The sequence below is a fragment of the Neolamprologus brichardi genome, chromosome 17 (assembly GCF_056152115.1).
Source record: "Neolamprologus brichardi isolate AB-2024 chromosome 17, ASM5615211v1, whole genome shotgun sequence".
In the NCBI taxonomy this organism is placed as follows: domain Eukaryota; kingdom Metazoa; phylum Chordata; class Actinopteri; order Cichliformes; family Cichlidae; genus Neolamprologus; species Neolamprologus brichardi.
In genome coordinates this window covers 26253013-26273951 of record NC_142120.1, presented here as the reverse complement: position 1 = coordinate 26273951, position 20939 = coordinate 26253013, and the positions used below count along the sequence as shown (strand labels likewise).

At 42.1% G+C, this 20939-nt stretch overlaps 1 protein-coding gene across 2 annotated transcripts; it reads right to left on the bottom strand.

The window, feature by feature from the left end:
- Positions 1–1225: 1225 nt before the first annotated feature.
- On the bottom strand, positions 1226–20256 carry igfbp3 (insulin-like growth factor binding protein 3). 2 transcript variants are annotated; one of them, XM_006797854.2, is made up of 4 exons: positions 19790–20256; positions 15895–16142; positions 13354–13473; positions 1226–1482 (listed from the first exon to the last, which is right to left on the bottom strand). In XM_006797854.2, the coding sequence occupies exons 1-4, from the start codon at positions 20151–20153 to the stop codon at positions 1357–1359; spliced, it is 858 nt and encodes a 285-aa protein (XP_006797917.1). In that variant the 5' UTR covers positions 20154–20256; the 3' UTR covers positions 1226–1356. The 2 variants fall into 2 exon arrangements, with proteins under 2 accessions (XP_006797917.1, XP_006797916.1); XM_006797853.2 differs by having other exon boundaries at positions 15899–16142.
- Positions 20257–20939: the final 683 nt, after the last annotated feature.

The following is a 20939-nucleotide window of genomic DNA, read 5'->3' as shown; positions in this document are numbered from 1 at the left end:
GGAAGGTTGCCGGTTCGAGCCGGTCGTTGTGTCCTTGGGCAAGACACTTCACCTACCGCCTACTGGTGATGGCCAGAGGGGCCGATGGCGCGATATGGCAGCCTCGCTTCTGTCAGTCTGCCCCAGGGCAGCTGTGGCTACAACTGTAGCTTGCCTCCACCAGTGTGTGAATATGAGAGTGAATGAATAGTGGAATTGTAAAGCGCTTTGAGGGCCCCGAAAAGCGCTATATAAATGCAATCCATTATTATTATTATTAATTAGGTATGGCAAATATACAAAAAATGGAAGAAGAGAAGGAGAAAATACTGTTTCATGGCACTGTATCAGGATCTTTGTGTATACTGTTTTAGTTACAGCTGCTCTCCTCATCAAAGATGCAAGCCTCAAAATTGTCAAGCACGTTACTCATAAGGTAGCTTTTCAGTGAAGTATTGCTTTATGCTACTGAAGAAGAGGAAGAGCTGAATCTGAAGAGGAGGTAATGAAAGGCTAGTTTTTAAGGCACTGTGGCTGCATGGACTGCCTCCAATCCCTTTGCCCTGCAGGTTAGTAACAAGGAACTAGAAACAGCAAGGCTGCCCCCCGAGCTGCACTAAAAAGTTAAAGCCCTACCATCTAATATTTTATAATCCTTCACTTAATAATGGACCCTGAGCCAGAGTGCTATGTTTTTTCTGCATTGTTTAATGGAGCAGGGCCTGGGGATGGGTAGTCAGACATCTCTAAACTGAGTTTAGTGACATGCAGTATTTACACAAACAAACACACAAACTCACACACCACTTGCGTGCAGACATGCAGCTGTGCATGCATGTTACACAGCCACACACACACGTAGTTACTAACTGGCAGATGGGCACACAAACACAAACAAACAAACAAACAAACAAACAATGGCGTTGGTTTTTTAAGAGGTGGGGGTGCAGGTCACAGTCACAAACAACTCCTCTTTAAAGTGAGTGGAAAAATCCCTCCTTCCTCTCTCTAAAAGAATAGTGCAGTTGACGGGTCCCCCTCCCCTCCCCAGCTTTCAGCTTAAACCTTTATTTTAAAAAAAGGACAGAGGTGGTTCCCCCTAGCACAGGACAGATAGCTGTGATGGACAGAAGGCTGTGTGCTATCCTTTACCCCTCCCCCTCACCTTCCCCTAGCCCCCCCCCCCCCCCCCTCCCTCCTCCAACAGAAGCAGGACCTGAAATCAGAGGTCCAGAGTTCTTTCAGATGTTTACATAAAACTAAATGCAAGAGCACAGTGGGATCTCATTCTTTCTCGCCCCCCCTCACCCCTTGCCCATCCCTCCCCCATATTACACCGTCTTCCCCTTTCCATCCACTCGTCGTTCCTCCATCCTCTCATTTGCTCTCCAGGTTGTAGCACTGCTTCTCGCCCCACTGCCTGCCATCATAGCCGGGGAGAGGCTGCCCATATTTGTCCACGCACCAGCAGTAGCCCCGCCTCCTGCCTTTGGACGGACGGCACTGTAAAAAAAAACACGAGGAAGAGAAGACAAAGAAGTTTAGTCTGCCACTTGTTCGATTTCACAGAACCAAAGGTAAACCAACCGGTGTCAAAAGAAAGACCATCGCTCATCGAGCTTTGACATCCACCTCTAGTTTGGGTGGGGTTAAAAAGGTAGCGGAGGACTTATCCCTCTGAGACACACTGGGAAAACAGATTAGCGTTTCCACGGAGAGGAATTAATGCCTTGACACAGCTTTAACAACACCACCTTCAATGTGCATGCTTGTATTATAATAACACCCCATCCCTCTGTTGGTTTTCAGATCTCAGATGCTTGTCAGCAGGCCAAGTCATGCCTCAGCAGAACTCTCATTAGACAAACCTGTCGATCACGGAGTGGAATGCCCTGCTACCTGAGTTTTTATGTGAGTAAAACATCAGCGATACACAGCGCAAACAATGCAGGGGTTTGCTTTGTGTAAGACAGTAGTAAATGCATCATGATTAGAGCAGGAGAGCTTTTGCAGCAGCATTACGTGTGGGCAGCGTGCTGTTGAGTTTGCCCAATTTAGGTGCTGTGGAGGAGTTTACTTTGTGCTCCCGGCCACTGGGGGTAAATGATGAAAAAGCAGATTATTTGTGATAGAGAGGCGCTTGAAATGAGGAATGCTCTGAGTGAGTGAGAGTGTAGAGTGTGAAGGTAAACATGGGGTTGCTAAAATATTTGCCAAGGCCAGTTGGAGGGCTGCAAACCAGCGCTGCTATTCTGGGAAGCTGGCAGGCACTCAAAATCATCTGGAGTTAATTATGGCTTGCCCCAGTGCACGGGGCGCATGTGAGTATAAACACACGTTAGCAAACACGCAGCAGCACACAAACAAGAATTGTATGTGCTGTACACATACACCCCCCCATCCCCCCACCTGCTCCCACACATGTACGCAGTAATATCAGATGTCCCACAGGAGGTTCGGCTTTGTAGAGTGGCAACTTTATGAGGTGTATTTTGGGGGTACACATGGAACAGCACAATCAGTTAAACCAGGTTCAGATCTCAAATTGTCCCACTCCTCGTAGCTCCCATTATCTCCCACCGTGGGAGTGGTGAGAGAGAGGTAAGAAGTCCAGCCACGACCGAGACACGCCTGTCTGCCTCAATGGCAACCGTCGGTAAGTACCGGCAGTCTAGGTGTGTGATCAGAAAGTATGTACTGCAAAGAGCACATATGTTTTGCTTTGCACACCAACACTTTCTATGTCTTTTCTGCATGAGTTAAAACACTGTTTCACTCAGCCTTTCATACTTAATTTTAATTTTTAACTTTTATTACATTATGCACACCAATCACCCACAGCTCTGTTAGGTCTAAATTATCATTGATGATGACCTGAGAACCTGAATCTCTAATCTCTAAGCCCATCTTTTCTTAAAAAAAAGAAAAAAAAAGACTAAACTAAATGAATGCTTTACCCCATTTAGGGAAAGTGTTAGATTGCAGTGACAATGTGATGGCCCGAGCAGTGAAGGAAGTCAGACACAGGTTAAAGTGTTTTAACTTGCCAGTGTATCAGTCAGGGATGTAAAAAACAACAAATTAAAAGCTGAAAATCTGCACTTCAATCTTAAACTGAGTGCTATACTTAGATTTCTAACATCTATCAGTAAACATTGTAAACAAAACTGCAATGTTCCTTGGCACAGGGAGACAGATGGAGTGTGATCAGGTGTCCTTTTTCCAGTGTAATCAAGATTCATGTACAGCCTGAGTGCATGATCAAAGGCAGCTTTATAGAGACAGCAATCTATTAAAATACCTCACTAACAACTAGTGGAGTCTGGAGATAGGTACACGACCACATGTGTCCCTAACATCATCCAGGCATTCTTGTCTGTGAACTCAGTATTTTGGTTGTATCGTCTTCCTACTCCTGTCCCCTTGGAAAGATGGAAAGGAGAGGAAAAATGTGCATGTGTGCATATCCCTGTTGCTTGGCTACCTTTTAATTTCTATTCAAGCCTCTGCAGTCCTTTCTTTAGTGCTTCACTCCCAACACACGCATAAGCACAAAACATCCACTAAGCAGTGAATGTCACTACAGATGACGCTGCGCACAGAGCCAATGCTGACCAGTTGAAAAGTTGGAAAGGGAACAACAGCTAAGTTCACCAAGAAGGGAGAACAAAAGTTAACAAAAAGTAGCATAAAAAGGACAGACAGCAGCTGCAGTGGATGGTTTTCACTGTTTCTTTTCACCTGATTTCTCTTACTCTCTCTTACTCTCCATGGATGTACTCTCTCTGCTGAATATGTCCATCCCTTCATGACACAGTGTAACTATCTTATGCTGGCTTAGTGCAGGATAACAGCCATGGCACAAAGCTCATTTCAAACTGGTTTCTTAACATGACGATGAGTTTGCTTTACTCAAACAGCCTCCACAGTCACCCGATCACACGCAGAGTCCAAACCCTGCGCCAGCCTAAAGCCCATGCCCTATATTCTGAGCCTCATAGCCCCAAAACTAGCCCTGCCTGGTCTACATGGTTGTCACTAAAAAAAGCAACAAAAAACAAAGCATATTTCATCTACCTTGAAAAGCCATAATGCTACCTTTATGAGGTGTGCATGCATGTGCGTTGTGTGTATGAATGCAAGCTCTTGTAATGCTGATCTTAATAGCTAACAGCAAGACTGCTGGGCTTCACGCACATTAAAAAGAGCCTGGTCTGACCACTGGATAAACACCAGCTCATAAAATGCAATGCGTTTGTGTGTGTGTATGGGCGCATGTATATGTATTTGTGTAATCAAGCGGGCATCTGTATGTGCTTGCAAGGGCATTTGGGAGTAGCTGCAGGATATTGCTTTTTCTTTAAAAAAGTGACTAAGTGAAGAGAACTCCAGAATAATTTGTTTGTTTTAGAAGAATGGCAACACACAAACTTTAAAATAGAGTCTTAAATATTCCTTCACAAAGTTTACAAAGTGGTAGACTGGAAGAAGGGAGATCAATATAAGTAATGACTCGATGTGGTCAAACCATGAGAGGGAGAAGAGGGTAAATTTAAAACAGCATATTTGGACGATTATCTCTAAGAGAAAGATTTCTACATATACACTGCTTAACAAATTTATTAGACCACCACCCAATGTAAGGTTTATTAACATTATTAAAAATTACATATTTAATTTTTGATGTTTCTCTAATGGCTCATCCCCCAGTTTGCGCAAGCTCTTTAAAGATAATTAAAAATATTTACTAGTAAAATATAATTATTGCTGTTTTATGTAATAATAATTTCCAAATGTACTGTTTTACAGTTCAAATTCAATTCAAAGGCCAAATTGCTGTTTACTTGCAGCAGAAAATTAATTTTAATGGTAGTCAAGTTTGGGTTTAATTTAATAATTAATTTAACTCAGCTCAGTGATTAAAGTCATGTCTAATTTTAATAATATAAATTTATAACATCAATAATTTGTTAAGCACTCTATCTGTTAACCATAAACATAACCACCTACTAGCCAATATTTGCACATTAAAGCGTCATTTATTTCTACTTGTGTTAAAGCTACATCGATCTATTTAATATTATTATGATAAACATTGATTATCTTTTAGATACAACAGTGTTACATATAGTGTAATATAGTTAGTGTGACAGAGTCAGCTACAACATTAACCCTCTGAGATCCAAGTCATCATAGCTGATAATCCTTATCATGACCCTACTCTGTTTTAGCGAAAAGCAAAAAGGGATATTTTGGGAAAAAAAATGTGCAGGTGAATAACATGGATCATTCTGTCTTCTCCTGGTAACCCTTAAGTCTGACTACTTATGTGGATGTTAATTTGACACATACGTACGATATGAATCTTAAAATGCCAATGGCCCACCCCAATAACAGCAGGCAGCACAAGATGCTAACCTGATCAAGCGTCTGTGGATACGCTGCTCCACAGCCTGCATCCAGTAACACACAGAATCCTAAAGGAATCACTGCCAACATTCCAGTGACAACCAGGACACCCCCAGAGGTTCTGCCAGCATGTCCTGTCAGAACAGAGCTGGGACATAATATTAGGCAAGTGATTTTAATGTTGCAGCTAATGGATGTATACCTCCCAAAAAACATTCATACATGTTTGTTGACACATGTAATTGAATTCAATTAAAGCAAAAATAATAATCACCATTATTTTTGGTCAGTAAATTTGGAAATATTATTAATTTATTGAAAAACAGATATACTTTTTCATGATAAAAAAAAAATATTTACATTACTGTTAATGGTAGAGCACTGTGCATTTACGTTCCCTATCACGAATGACAAGACAGGCATATCTGAGAGCCTAAACAGAGAGCTTCCTGCTAAAAGTGGAAGAAACAAACTTGTTTCACCACTTGAGGCAAAAACACATAGCATACAAAGAGGAAATACTGGCAGTTGGTGATGTGCAACCCAAAAATAAATAAATGGCTCAAACCCAGCACTGCCGGAGCACTTGCTAAATGCATTCCATATGAGAGGAAGAATAAATTGTGTATGGATTACTGATGGAGTTAATGGTGCTGCTTTAAGTAGTTGCTTAAGGCAGGGCTTTAAGCAACTACTTAAAAAGGTCGACCCAAGATACAGCCATATTTTGAATTAGTGTGTGTCAGTATGTCTGGACTGTGTTTTGTATGTGTCTTCTGTGCCTTTAAGAGTCTCTCCAGGTCCTCCTGATTGGTTGAGCTGTTTTGGGCCGGCTTTGGCCTGGTGGCTGCTGATTGGCCCCCATTATCAACTGGCTGCTTCAAAAAGCCCGTCTCCAGCAGTTGTTCCCCTGGCAGCAACTGGCAGCAGCAGATCTGTCTTCAGCCTCCAAACTTGCAGTGCTTGATCTTGTGTGTATTTTGACAACATCTAGGTTTTGTATATAGTATTGTAACTAGTCGTGTCCATCTGTAAATAGCACTAAAGCAGAAGAGGTGAACTGTCTATATAATTTTGCACGCTTTGTCTTGTTTATGAAGCTAGGGAGTTAGAGGTAGCACTTGTCTTTTGTTTGGTTTTGTTTCATGTAGGGTTGAGGTAGCACTTTTCGGGAATAGCTTGTTTGGTTTGTTATTTTGGCCTTTGTTCACCCTGGATTTTATCCTTTCAGTTTTGGTGTTATTGGTATAGCAATAAACCTCACCTTTAATGATAAAACGGCTATTGGGTCTGGCTTTGGGGACGGGGCGGGGACACCCTTTTGAACCCTTTTGTTGCGCTCCAGTACTCCTAGACTGGGACATAACACAATACTGTAGGTAGAAAATAATGTTCACTTTCAGATTTTTTGTGTGACAAGGTTGGGGAAGAGTTTCAAAGTTTTACTTGTGTGTAAACTAAAGTGTTAAGCAGTCATGTTATACTTTTACTTAAAATTTCAGAGAAAAACACCACCTATGCTGCTGTTGTGCTTACATATTGACTTACGCTGTATCACTACAGTTACACTACAAGATGCTGCTGCTGACACCTTGTGGCAACTGATTCAGACTTTGATTTAGGGGATTTAGGTCTGTCACTTTGTTTTGTTTGCGCTATTAAATATTGGTTCTCACGAGCTGCAATCACCAATAAAAGATTAGGTATTTATTTTTTTGCATCAGAAATATCATCATCACACATTTCCTTGACTTTGCCACTAAACTGAATACATTTCAAACATTTATCTGAAATATGAAAATAAATGGAAATTCCTCTGACAGGAATATGAATAACACCTTTCAGGACTTTACAGAGTTGCCTAATTTGCAGCATGAAAAGGGGATTTTTTTTCTTTATTGAAAATGTTTATATGCTCAAGTAAAACTACTGAGAAGTACAGTTTGGTTATTGGCATCTAAATTTAGGTACTGTGTTGTGTCTGTGTTCAATAATAAAAAATATTCCCCTGCTCTGCGTATTATGCATGAGACACTGGAAAAAAAGGCTTATATTTCAGAGTGAAGAAGAAAGAGAGATGGATTATAAATCTAGGGAGGGACGAGAACTAGAGAGAGACAGGGTGAAAATAGCTGTCTGGATCCCCAAAGGTTGGCCAGTTATTATAAAGCCATTGTGGTTGGTGTGTACATTTCCACAGATCCTTCTGAGTCACGCTCAATAAGTCAACCCTTATGGGCCTGGCAGTGTCAGGACCTAGTGAATGAGGACGCAGAAGGGTACACAGGCACCTGGCTCAAATCCTTAACCCACGGCCTCCTCCTCCTGCTCCTCTTCCTCTTGACACACACTCTAAACTCTAAAAGAGTACACACAGAGACACACACTGTCGTTCCATTCACAACCCTCTGCGGGGTGATTCCTGTCCAAACAAGGAAGGAAAAGCCAGGTGGGTGGAAGGGCAGGATGGACGGAATGATGGAGCGGGCAAGCAGAACAAAAGATGTGTGGATGACCGTAGGCACGGCACAATGGGGGTAATGATGGGTGGTGAAATGATGAATTAAAGAGAGAGTGAGATTTTGAGGGATGTAATGAGTGGTCAGTGTTGGGAATGTCTGGCCTGAATGGGGATACTGAGCCAATTCATATAACTCCAGCTAAAAATAGGTTCCTCCTTGCAGTTTTTTGCTAATGGCACGTACCTTTCTTATATGAAAATGACACCACTATAGGGTTGATACGTGAGCATGGGTATGCCAAAGAGGTAAGATGGAAACCTAACCTTAACCCTGACCCCACCCTTAAACCAGTCACCTGTGACTGGGTGAATGTTAAGAGGTCAAGGCTATTGCTTTCACTCTCCTCACTGGCTACATTACTGCACCATTTTGCATTTAAATAGAAAAGTACAGCAACAGAGGTTGAATGAAGCTTGAATGATTAACGCAACTTGAAGTGTTTCCGACACATAGATTTTTTATTGGAGGAATAAATTAATTATGACTTATTTCAGCATTTATTTCATTTTCATTCTATTGCTCTTATTTTTGAAAGTTCAGGTGCTGTTAACCCCCTATCTCTAGTCCTTCCCCTAACACTAGTCTGACTAGTGCTGTGATGGACCTCAGCATTGTTTAGCTAAAATCCAGACAGCTGCAGAATGCAACTGGGGGCAGTAATTCTTCTTCTGCTCTAGAAAAATGGAATTAGCTAGACAGCAACTCTTACTAGAATCTGTCTCAGATAGTGAAACCGTCCATGTGCCACGCAAGCAAACTCACCAGGGCTGCAGAAGAGCCACAACTAACCTTGCTACCTGCAGTTCATTATAGTGGAGTTGGAGTCATTCCAGGATGGGAGGAACTGACTTGAGAGGGAGTATATGCACTTATATGGACAGTCCATAGGAGCTAAATAGTTGAATTCTTTTTCTTTTTCCAAAATATGGTTAAATAAAAATAGTGCCGGGGAACCACTTTGAAAGTGTTGTTTTCAAAATTACCACTAACTTGACAGTGGAACAAGCTGAACCATAGCAAACCTAACCAATGGTGTAAAATAATGTTAAACTGTTGAGAAAAAAGTAGTTCAATGTACATTATTCAGTTGGTAACTGAGTCAGCTTTGGGTTTACATACATGTCTGTGAGTCAGAACCCTGCCTTCTAGAGACTTGAGTCCAGGTGGGGGTATTGCATGCAGCAGAATAACTCATTCAGCTCAAATAGCATGTGACAACTTGTCTGAACATTTGTTTATCTATAATGACATTGCTGTATGAGCTCTGAGCCACACTCACCCTTTTGCACATGTTCCACAAGTTGCCTATGGATTAACCCTCTGTGGTCTAAGTCGTCATTCATGACAATCCAAACCCTAACCCTAACTATAACCTAACTTATTTTATTTAAGAAAATGTTCTTCTCAAGTCTTGGCTAACAGTGAACAAAGAAGATAACCATTCAAACTGATCCTAAAAACTGTTTACATTTTTTCTTTTTTGACAAAAAACATATATTTCTCAAAAATATAGGGTTGGGGTTAAAGTTAGGGTCGTCACTTTAAGGGTTACCTGTTTAAAACTCCAGCAACACTTGCAGGATACATAAAAACCTTTTTGTTTGACTCATGCAACAATGTTTGACCAAATGCATGTGTCTTTAGGGTCAGCTTTGACAGCTTCATAATTTGTTGTCTTGGAAGTAGGTTATGGTGTGCCAGAAGCGTCTACTTTGTCTTGACAAATGCATTAAGCCATATTCATAGCCACGCATTGTTTTCATAAATGTCTTCATTTACATACTACACCTAACTAAGCAGGCAACCAGCAGGCATCCTATTCAGATGCCTAGACCAGCTCTTCCAATGTGGAAGGATCACTTCTGAATCACAAAGCTCCTCATCCTGCCTCTATTGTAGAGTCGGAACAAGAAACTTATTTCCTGCCCTGACTGGAAATGAGCTCCTCGCACACAGCTCTTGATCATAGACACCACACCATCCTTCCATCATAAAGGATGGCAGGGTACCCATGAACATGACCCTGAGATATGAACTCCTCGATTGGGGGCAAGTATGAATGCCACCATTTCCCCATTGAGAGCCATAGCCTCAGACTTGGAGGTGCTAATTCTCACCAAAGCCGCTTCACGCTTTGTTGCAAACCACCCCACTGCCACTGTGACCTGGAGGTTACTGTTTGATGACAGAACCACATCGTCTGCAAAAAGCAGAGAGCAGATCCTGAAGCCACGTCTACAGTAGCCTGGATGAATTTGAAAACGGTGTTTTCGTCTGAAAACGCTCTGCGTCCGCACTATCGTTTTCAGTCGCTTTCACAGAGTTGTGCGTCCACATTGAAAAGGTCGAAAACACTTACATTCCAGTACTGTGCATGCGTGAAACGCAAGACGATTCGACCTTTTTTTTAAATGGACTAACAATGAGGTGGAGTTGCTGCTGTGAGTAACACAAAAGTGCAAAGTTGCAAAAGCGAGCGAGAATTAAAGAATTTGAAGAAAAGCTATGTGGAGCATGTACAGACTGATATCAATCCTTAATAGATTGAGAGCAAACAAAACAACTGCTGTTTAATGCCTCCTCTATCTTAGTTTCATTGGTCACATGACTGCATCACATGACTAAAATGTGTCATCGTTTTCCAAAAGGCTCCGGGTTCACTGTCCACACTGTTCGCTGTCCACGCTGTGTCCACACTGTGATGCCAAAGTATCCGCTTTGGAGAGCGTTTTCAAAACGCCGTCTCAGTGTGGACAGAAAGCCAAAACAAAGAGAAAAAGATGTATTAGTGTGGACATGGCCTGAGACCACCACCATTTTCTTGACCGCACTTTGGCTGAACCAAGGAATTCTATCCAATAAAAAAAAAATGCAAATAGAAATAGTGGCAAAGGGCAAAGTCCAGCTTCAGCCCACTACAAAAAAAGTTATCACATTTTAACAATGACCCCTGCTGATGTAATACAGCTTATGGATGCCTATGGATGGCCACCACAGTACCATGACAGGATCTTTACCTGGGTATGCCATCATAGTGGGAAGGATCTGGACAGGAAAAGAGCCTTTATTACAGTAGACAAGTGATATTTTTTAAACTTCCTTTCTTTTTATGGCCCACAATTTTAGTTTTAGTTTTAGAAGTTAATTAACTACCAGCAAGCTCCGGGAAAATGTTGTTAAATTACTTGTTTTATTACATGCCGTTCTCTACTCCCCAACTCTAATTAAAACCTTTCACAGTGAATGGCTCAACAACAAACATGCCAGCATAATCCCAGAAAGATACATTCTGCAACAACTGAGCAAACTACACGGAGAGTTCAGCAGAAATATAAGCTATATAAGCTATCAAGTGGTTATTTAATTGATTTTTTTTGTCTTTGGCCATTAAAAATGTCACTGTTAGAATTAACTGTTACTGAAGTGAGTCAAATCCATGCCTACCCACATGCACTGACTTTGAAAAAATCTTTAAGGCCCATTTCCTGATTTCAATGAGAAAAGCAGTTACACTTAGCACATAAAATGGTTTGAGCTCCTGCCTTTCAAAAAAAAAGTCCCTAAACTGAGTACAGGACTTTCTGGTTTCCCTGAAACTACCAGGAAGAGGTCTCGTATTATCAACTGTCGGACTTGATAGTACTTTAAGCAAAAGTTGTGGGAAAAAAAACCCCAATAAACTGCAACTGAAATTCAACATCTATTAAATCGCTTTTGTCTGCTGTTGTACTTAAAAAAATCAAATGACAATTATATGTGCCCTTTAAGGGCTTTTGATCTTAAGCTGCAGAGACGGACACGCAGCATGCACAATTCAGATTTAGATAAACACACACTTATTTACTGGAACTTCAGAAACCTAGACACAATTGGGATAGCATAACTTCTGTTCTCCTTTTTCACTTCTGTGAATCTGTGTGTGAAAATGTTATTGAATCCATCATCAGCGTCTTCCTAACAAGCGCTTCAAAAGTGCTGTAACACAATTAAGGATGCAAAATGCTGACTTAAAGTTCTCAATTTTAGTTCCCTCTGAGCCATCATCGTTAAAAGTAAAATAAAAAGCTACATTTCTACAGCATTTCATATTTGAGGGGATATACTCATACAGAGGTACAGAACCTGCATATTAGGTATATAGTTATGCTACTTTTTCCTCTGTTTAGTCCTTCCCCCCAACCTCATCCCTCCCACCTCCTTTCCCTGCTCCCTTCTTTTCAAAGTATTGTCACCCTAGACGGTTCACACGGTCTCCTCTTCACCATGTTTCCGGTCATAAATCTCTACAACACACCGTGAAGGCACATCCCCTGAGACGGATTTAACACAACACTCCGCACCCCACTGGTGCTCTGAGAAAAGGGCAACAGGAGCTGGCACACTGCCACACACACATTTGCAAACACTCCAACCAGAACTGACACTTTCCCGGTAGATATTTTGTTGAAGGAATCCAGGAAATGAGCAAGGTAGAGGCTGACTTTAATGAAAGTAGCAATGAAACTACTGTGGAGAGACCGTGGGGAACGAGTGAGGTAAGAATTTAGAAGACAATTCTTTCTTTTTTTTTTCTGTGTGTGTGTTACGGCTTGAGTTGGACTCTGACTCATGGTGCTTGTAGGGGGTTTTCGGTGACTCATGCTTTTCTCAGAATGGGCCTGTGGAATCCCTCCGATAAGACTCCCCACCCCAGGAAATTGGATAGTGGTATTTGTCACATTGTGTGTCTCACTAATGCCCCACAAGCCCTCCTCTTCATCGACCACCTTCCCCCGTCTTATCCCTTCTTTCCTCAGGTCACAGCACATGTCACCCACCTACAGTGCTCTGCCAAATGTCAGCTTCTTTGCTCTCCCTCCCCTCCCCGCCATCTTTCAAATGAGTAGCCTATGGGTGGCCCCAGTCTGCACTACGAACGCGAAAAACTAAACCAGTGACAGCCTGTTTGTTTTTTTACCTCGCCAACAGCACCCCACACCTACTCTCCCACACCAAACTACTGCCATCAAACAAGCGCCATACATATACTCCCCTGCTGCCACATCTACCATGCCACACACACTCCTGGACCACATTCTTACATCCCTACCCCCCACACTCTCCCACACCACACACCCACAAACACACCTGACCGACTTCATTTCCTGTGAGGCATGAGTCAGACGGCTGGAGTGCATTTACTGGAGTAATACATGGTTATTAGCCATTCTGATAATATAGTGTTGATGTGGCTGTCAAGGCAACCTGGGCTGCAAAAAAGGGGGATTGTGTAAGTGTGGGTGGTTGGGATGAGTCTTTGAGGATTCTTTGGAAGTGTTCAGGCATGCGGTGGGTCTATTTGTATGTCCGCAGGTGTGTGTGTGTGGGTGTGTGTGTGTGTTTGAGGGACAGAGACGAGGTATAAAGAAACAACAGAGATAAAACAGCAGGGAGAACCAGTCACCTGCTTTTTCTTGTAGAAACCCTTCCTGTCACAGTTGGGTATGCGGAAGCCTCTCGGGTTAAGCACGTTGCTGATTTTAAGGCTGTTAAGGATGCTCTCCATCTCCCGCCGACATGGCCCCTAGCAACATAGCAAACAAAAGCATTAATATTAGGCCGCCATCCTTACACATCCACAAACAGGAAGAACACCGGGCACAGCCATGCAAGTTCAAAAGTTTGTGGTGAACGTCAAAGCCTATAAAAGGTACCGTGTCGAACCTTTAATGTTTTTATCCTACTAATCGGCTCCAAAGCTACAAGCTAAACGTATCATATCAATTCTGATGTAATCCATTATTCTTATACTTATTCTTATAATATGTTTAACATGCCATTGAGCTTCTGGAATTTCCCTGCGGTTTTAAATAAAGTTCTGTAAGTTTGAGCAACCTATGCTGAGCCCGTGTTGAAGTGCAGAAACAAACACACTGTAAGGTCCAGGTTGAAGAGGTTAAATCCCAAAATGAGATAGTCACTTTGTGAAAAAGTGGTACCTTCTGTTACAAAATGTTTGTAATCAAAACTACTGGTGTTTAAACAATAGTAGATAACATAAAAGTACCCTGTGGATTTTTGGACCACAAATTGCACCGTATAGCTCCGCTATAATGAGAGATTTGCCATATTGTTTGTATTTTGTTTCTTTCCTGCACGTGAAAGAAGCTACACATTCATACCACCTACCATGGCTTGACAGTATGCATTTATGCGATCATAGTTGGGCCACAGTGGAATGTTGACCCACTTTATCTATGAGACAAACTGGCTAATGCACAGTTTGCTTCTTTATAGAGAGCTTTCTTTTGTTAATTCAACACTAAATAGTGCCAGAACTTGGTATAGTTTGTTGAAACCTGGGTTGCAAATATTCCTCAAGAACAGGCAAACACATATCATCATTTACATTTCACTGCTTCAAATGGTGCCGCAGCATCGTGGCATATCAGCAAGCATAATACATGTCTTGATTGCAGCTATTGATTTGAACACTCTTCTATTTTCACTCTCTGGCATTTCCAACCTTTTTCTCAAATGTAATGTCTCAAAAGTATTTGTTATCAGTGCCATATGATAATAGCTTTGCATACATATTGTAGTTTGTATTGTATTGCACGTGTGTATAAAAGTGACCTGAAGTTTGCCAGTTTAAATATTTGTGGTTGCAATCACCTTCACATATCAGAAACATCTCTGTTTCAGTTTACAATTATAGTTATTTTCCATGACATCATGAATAAAACGCTTTTGTATTAAATCAAGGTGGATATCATGCTGAATTTCTACATGCTAATGTAATAGCTCACAGTAAGTCTGCTTTTATGGTTACAGAATTATGGTACGTAATGAAAATCTCTGTGGAGAATATAAATGGGATTTTTATTACGGACTGTTACACTCACAGTTTTAATAAAAAGTACTTATAAATAATGCAGCTGACCAACTACTGTTACCTTTGAGTTCAAAAATTAATATTAGTCTTAAAGTACAATAATTATTGCAGTGAAAAGAGCTAGGACAGATAAAAAGCTAGCTAAAAACCTAGCAAGCTAACAACCTCCTAACAACTCTCAGTTGCAGACTTTTCAAGTAGCAACTTACTTTCATTTCTGTAATTGGTTGTTTTTGTTTTGATTGCAATTGTTTCCCCCATAGTGTTACAAAATGGCTAAAGAGCTCATTTTAGTTGGCTAGCAAAAAAAAATAAAAAATTCTGCTGAGACTGTGACACTAGTCTTTCGTCTCATCTTTGGGATTTGTGCCATTACTGGGATGGCCAGTGTGCAAGGCAGTGTTGTTAGAAAGCAGGTGTGCAGTAGTCCTTTTGGTAAACACGTTTTATTTGACAGCAAATAAAAAATGGCCATAAGCATGTGGATTGCTGATTCAGCAATCCACATGATGCGAAAAAGTGACACAAAATAACAAATTTTTCAGATCTGAACTGCTCGTGTAATGTATATCCACAATGAAAGTGTTGTGTTTGGGGAAAATTTGTCTGAGGAAAATTAGTGTTACTTTACTATTTACTATTACTGTACAGATGAACATTTTGAGCTATGGTCAAAATTGTTACAGTGGCCTCATTATTCAAATCTGTTTAATCAGATTCAAAAAATCTGAAATATCAAACTTGGTTAGAAAAAATAAATGCCGCAAATTTGTCCAGCAAAATTACGAGGTCATAATTTAAACTACTATTAACGCATGATATAGTCACACAGATTTTACACGTCTGGTGTGTAAAGGCCTAAATACTGAGGCCTAGGTTTGAAGCTTCCCTGAGGGCATTTACTGTGTCTTCTCCTTGGTCCTTCTCCCAGCGTTCCTGTCTTCTGTCCACTAGCTTATTAAAATCAGGCTGAAATGCCCCAAAACAATACATACAAAGAAAGGCATGGGCATTTTATATATTTTAGTGAGATTCCAGGTATTTTTTTTTTCGAAAAATAGCAATAATCTCATAGTTTTAACAGAAATTTCATTGCCTGGTGTGACTTACATACTCATTCTCCCTCTTGCTCTCCACAGAGAAGTTGTGCACATCCGTATTGGCTCCTCCTGATAATGATTCCACCTTGTAGCTCTGGGTCTTCCTGTTCTCACCCCTCTGAATTAATATGTTGTGCAAAGGAGGCCTGGTGTCCATCGAGCCCCTACTATGTCCATCCTTCACAGTTCCCACGCCAGGAAGCACTGTAATTGTCTGGGTGACATTGGCAGAGTCTTCGACCTGATTTCCAGCATTTTCTACATGGACAAAGAAAAGTTCTCAATTTAACAATTTTATGGTTTCATACATATAAATTGGTGCTTAATAAAGACAAATAGTGACATTTAATGGTTGATTCTCTGTCTTGATTCTTGTAAAAATTTTACAACCCTCAAGTCAGTTTTAAAACTTGTCATATCTGGATTAAATTAAGAAAAGACACCAGAGATTGTTAGGTGTTAAGTTGTCTAAATGTAAAGAAGAAGCTTTTTGAAATCTGAGTCAGCCACACACAAGTGTGTGAAACCTGTCTTCCTTCTCTCTTCCCAACCGGTCATGGCAGATCATCGCCCCTCCCTGAGCCTGATTCTGTCGGAGGTTTCTTCCTGTTAAAAGGGAGTTTTTCCTTCCCACTGTCGCCAAAGTGCTTGCTCATATGGGGTCATATGATTGTAGGTTTTTTCTCTGTATGTATTATTGTAGGGTTAACCTTACAATATAAAGCGCCTTGACGTGACTGTAGTTGTGATTTGGCGCTGTATAAATGAAACTGAATTGAAAGTGTATTTAGGTTTGTTTGATATGGACGTAAAATTGCCATTTCTTTGTTTCGTTAATATTTAATGGAAACATCTTCCTATTATCTCTTTTCTGAAGCACAAGTGGAGCTTAAGCTGCGACCTCAGAATCAAAAGCCAACATGTCATCGCTGTTCTGTTTTGTATAGAAATTGCCATATTACAAAATGACTGCAAAATGCTCGCTTGTGCTCATTCAATCCAGCAGGAAATTCTTGACTGTGTATGAGGACCCTGTTAAAAGCAGACAAAATAAAGTTAGCTCATTGCCTTGTGGGATGTTTGGAGCCAGAATTGAAGCCAAGTAATAAACAGAAACATGACAATTTCATATCCACAAATTTCCACAGTATGCAGGCCAAGAGATAGAGTCACAAGGAGGAACTGAGCGTAAACAAGACATTTTAAGGACCTTTAGAAGAAACGGTTGTATATATGTTTATGTGTGCATATATAAGGTGGGGAGAAGGCTGGGACAGGTATATTAATAGCCAGTGGTGTTGGCAAAGATTCCTGTCAAATTGTTAAACACAGCAAATCAGGGACCATCTGTCTGAGAAGAAGAGGGGGGCTTCAGATGTTCCTCACTGAAATAGGAGAGGACCAAACTACCACCCATGTGCCACCCGGTCGACCACACCACCGCAAGGCCACAGTGGAAGGAGCTTACTGATCTCAGAGACGACGTCCTGGAGAGGCAGAGGGATGATGGGAACACACATGCAGCGACTCACACACACATACACACCCAAACACAGTTTTAAACTGTTAACTCAAAGCAGATTTTGTGTTTAAGAGCTGTGGTGAAGGCGGCGGACGGGCATGTAGGGGTGTAGCTCGTGTGGGCAGGCAGGCTAGCAGCCCACCCTTTCTCTGTGACCACCTGATCAGTTAGTGATGCGGTGGAGCTCCACAGTCTCCCAGGCTCACGAGAACTGAGAACAACAACTTAGATGTCAACAACAGCGTGTGCTGCAATAGAGCAGAATCGGAAAGTGCCTTTCAACCTGAGGCACCCTCCACATGTTTTGCCCCAAACTTTTCAATAACAGCCATATATGTCCACAAGCAGGGACAAAAGAATTATGCCCTGTTTTAGATTTCTGCAAGCATTCCTTTTTATTGTCAATATAAACTTTTTTATAACCCTTCTAGGAAGTCTGGGGTGTTTTAGATTGACACATTACGCAATTTGTTTGTATAATAGCACAGGGGTAAACAGCACAAACTGTGGTGAGGAGGAGAGCTTGTTAATGTCTGGGAGGAGATCCTGTGCTGAATCTGGGGACATGGCTGTGGAAACCGCTGAGCTGCATCAACACACTCTGACCAACAGGGGCACTTGGGGTCATTTTCCTCCTCTCCGCCTCCTTTTCTGGATCTCTTCTCCAGTTGTGCAGATGGAGAAGGAAACAGATCAATACCCATGTCAATGCTGTTACTGGTAGTTCTCATTTTAGGTGGATCTCTTTGCTCCCCAATGAGTTTAGTTTGTCATAAATTAGAGGGTGAGGTAGTGAGAAGAAGCAAAGCTGGAAAGTAAGTGAAAGAGTGAGAACTTTGTATTTGTGTGTGTGTGTGTGTGTGTGTGTGTGTGTGTGTGTGTGTGTGTGTGTGTGTGTGTGTGTGTGTGTGTGTGTGTTTATGTTTGTATGACACTGTGACTGCTGAGTGCTTGTACACCACGCATTAGTGTGGCCAAACCAAACAACCAGGAAAAAGAAAACACACACACGGGCTCTTGGGTGCCTGACGTCAGTTGTGTGCCCAGACGCACAACCATGTGTATTCACATGTAGGTGACATGTGTGCCATTTGACTAGTGTGAGCAGCAGCCATACATTTAAATAAAAGACCAGGCATAGGATGGCTCTCAGTGTGACAGTTAGAAAATCTGACATTGGTATTCAATGGTAATTGGCTGTGTTTGTGTGTTTGAATACTTGCGTTGGGAATTTCATCCCTGTTTTGTCAGACAGAGGTATCAAACATAAGGCCCGGAGGCCAATTCGGCCCTTTGGATACCTTTGGAGAATGTGAAGGACATACATTTTGGACTTTTAACTGTAGTTTCACAAGTTTTACAGCTTTTCCTATTTATGAAGACCTTTGTCACATCCAGTTATATTAAATCAAAATAGTTAAGTTATACATATCTGTATTTTACACATTTACTACTTACAGTTTGACCCCATAGTTATGACAGATATTTTCCATTTACTACAGAGGCATGTAGAAAAAATGAGTGAGGGGAATTTCACTGTTCCAGCCCACATAAGATCAAAGTGGGCTGTATTGGCCCTAGATATAAAATGACATTGACAGCTGTGATCTAGGCTGTCTGCACCAGGGAAGCACATACTGTGCACATCCATGCTGTGTCCAAGAATCCATTAGCTTTAACATAAGGGCTTTACAGCAGATAGGGACATGGTCTGCACTTGGCCTCAGCTAAATACTATAAACCATAAACTTACAGAATGTAAATGGCTAATTCTGGTTTGGGGGACTCTGTGTGTGCATATGCTACTGTGTGCATTATGAAGAAAGGGAAGGAGCAGTAGTGTCCTCTTCTTAAAACAATTTACAAGTGTAAATCATAAAACTCCTCGTGTTCTGTTTCGTATTTACGGACGATGTTCCAAAGGGACTTGTAGTAAAGCAGTATTAGCTGACGCGGGACCCTCCAATTTAGAAACTCCTGTTATGAAGTCAAACTTTTAGGAGTCTAGTGGGATTTGTTTAACGCAGGCCAGCGCACAACTGTGCAATGTAACCCCCCACCCCCAAACACAGACACACACGTATTGTTTTGATTTGCCAAAAAGACCGGAAAATACGTTTTTGCATCTTTCTTTGTGCTTTTTAATCACAAGCAGCTCTGTCACAGCATCTTTAGCCCAGCCACTACAAATGCCACACATTTAACCCAGGAGGGAACTGTTGGACTTGGTCAGCGAAGAACAGCACCCTAATGGGCAGGGCGCCTGTCAAAGTCAATGCATAATAACATTCAGGGGCGCACACAAACATACCCACACAAACACGCACACACGGGCAACAAGGTGTCAGGGATCATTAAAAAAAGAAAAGAAAAGACTTCCCACCTTCTTTTTGCGGTGGCATGAGAACGCTGTTCAGTTTTTTGGACGCGGGACTCGAACACACTCCCCGTCCCTCCAGGAGAGCCTGCAGGGGTCTGCTCTCCCCGGGCTGGTGCCGACAGGTCAAGCCGGAGCCGCAGCGCCCCGTGTACACTCCACACGGTTGTCCCTCTCCGAGGGCGCACGTCATGCAGCAGCCGCAGCCGGGCTCCTTCACCCGCTCCACACAGTCTTTGGGCAGCGGCTTGCACTGCAGGAGCGCGCCGGCGTCGCAAGGCTCACATCGAACCACGGGGCCCACAGTGCCGGCGAGCCGGGCGAATGCAGCCAGCGCGGCAACCAGACAAAGCACACAGACATCGGGCATTCTACCGATTAAGCTGGTCACAAAGGGACAGTATGTGAGTTGTCACGTAGGCTTAAGGGGACTCTCTGTGACACAGCGAGCTGGCTAGCCTTCTCCATCTGTATTTTCTTTTACGCGAAGTTCTCGTTTTTATACAGACAGAAAAAAACAGCCAACAGGTCACACCCTCCTCCGTATGAATAATGTAAATGGAGAGCCCCGATATGAGGGACCGCTATATCCAGTCTCGGGTGGGGGTGAGTGGGGGGGCAGCCGCTGAAAACATTCAACTCTTTGAATCCTTTAACGTATTTTACTGAGTTCTGTTCATTTAGTGCGCTTCCAGCTCCAAATCTGCTTCGTCCATGTGGTTCCCCTGTAAAAGGAAAAGTCAAGTTATGTCAGCAGGTTGAAGCTGTTGGCTTTTTTATATACTGTTTACCAGTATAAATCACTTTCATTTTCATTTTGCAGATAAGACAACAAACTGCACCAAGGACAGTTCTCATGTGGTGACGGCTCCCAAAACTCCGGGTTTGGGAATTTGAGGGTTCTGCTCCACTGGTCGCATCTCCTGCTGGCATTAATCCTATGTGAGTGAGTGCCACTGGTGTTACCCCCAGCTCCCCCACCACACCCACACGCAATACTGATAAAACATTCCTCTGGGTAGTTGTATAGGTGGCCTCATACTATAACAATAATTTCTTTGCATATAGTGTTTGCATAAGTGTGACCGCATGCTGGACTGTGGGTGCAGCCAAAGAGGTATTGTTTAACTGCTCTGGTCTGCTAAAGCTGCAGAGA

What these genes read in the sequence shown, in the direction of transcription:
- igfbp3 (XM_006797853.2), bottom strand. Translation starts at nt 20,153, where the DNA reads ATGCCCGATGTCTGTGTGCTTTGTCTGGTTGCCGCGCTGGCTGCATTC. An exon ending in GAGAGCAAGAGGGAGAATGA is followed by an intron (nt 13,474 to 15,898) that starts GTATGTAAGTCA and finishes CTATGTTGCTAG; the next exon opens with GGGCCATGTCGGCGGGAGAT. An exon ending in GTTTCTACAAGAAAAAGCAG is followed by an intron (nt 1,483 to 13,353) that starts GTGACTGGTTCT and finishes TTTTTTTTACAG; the next exon opens with TGCCGTCCGTCCAAAGGCAG.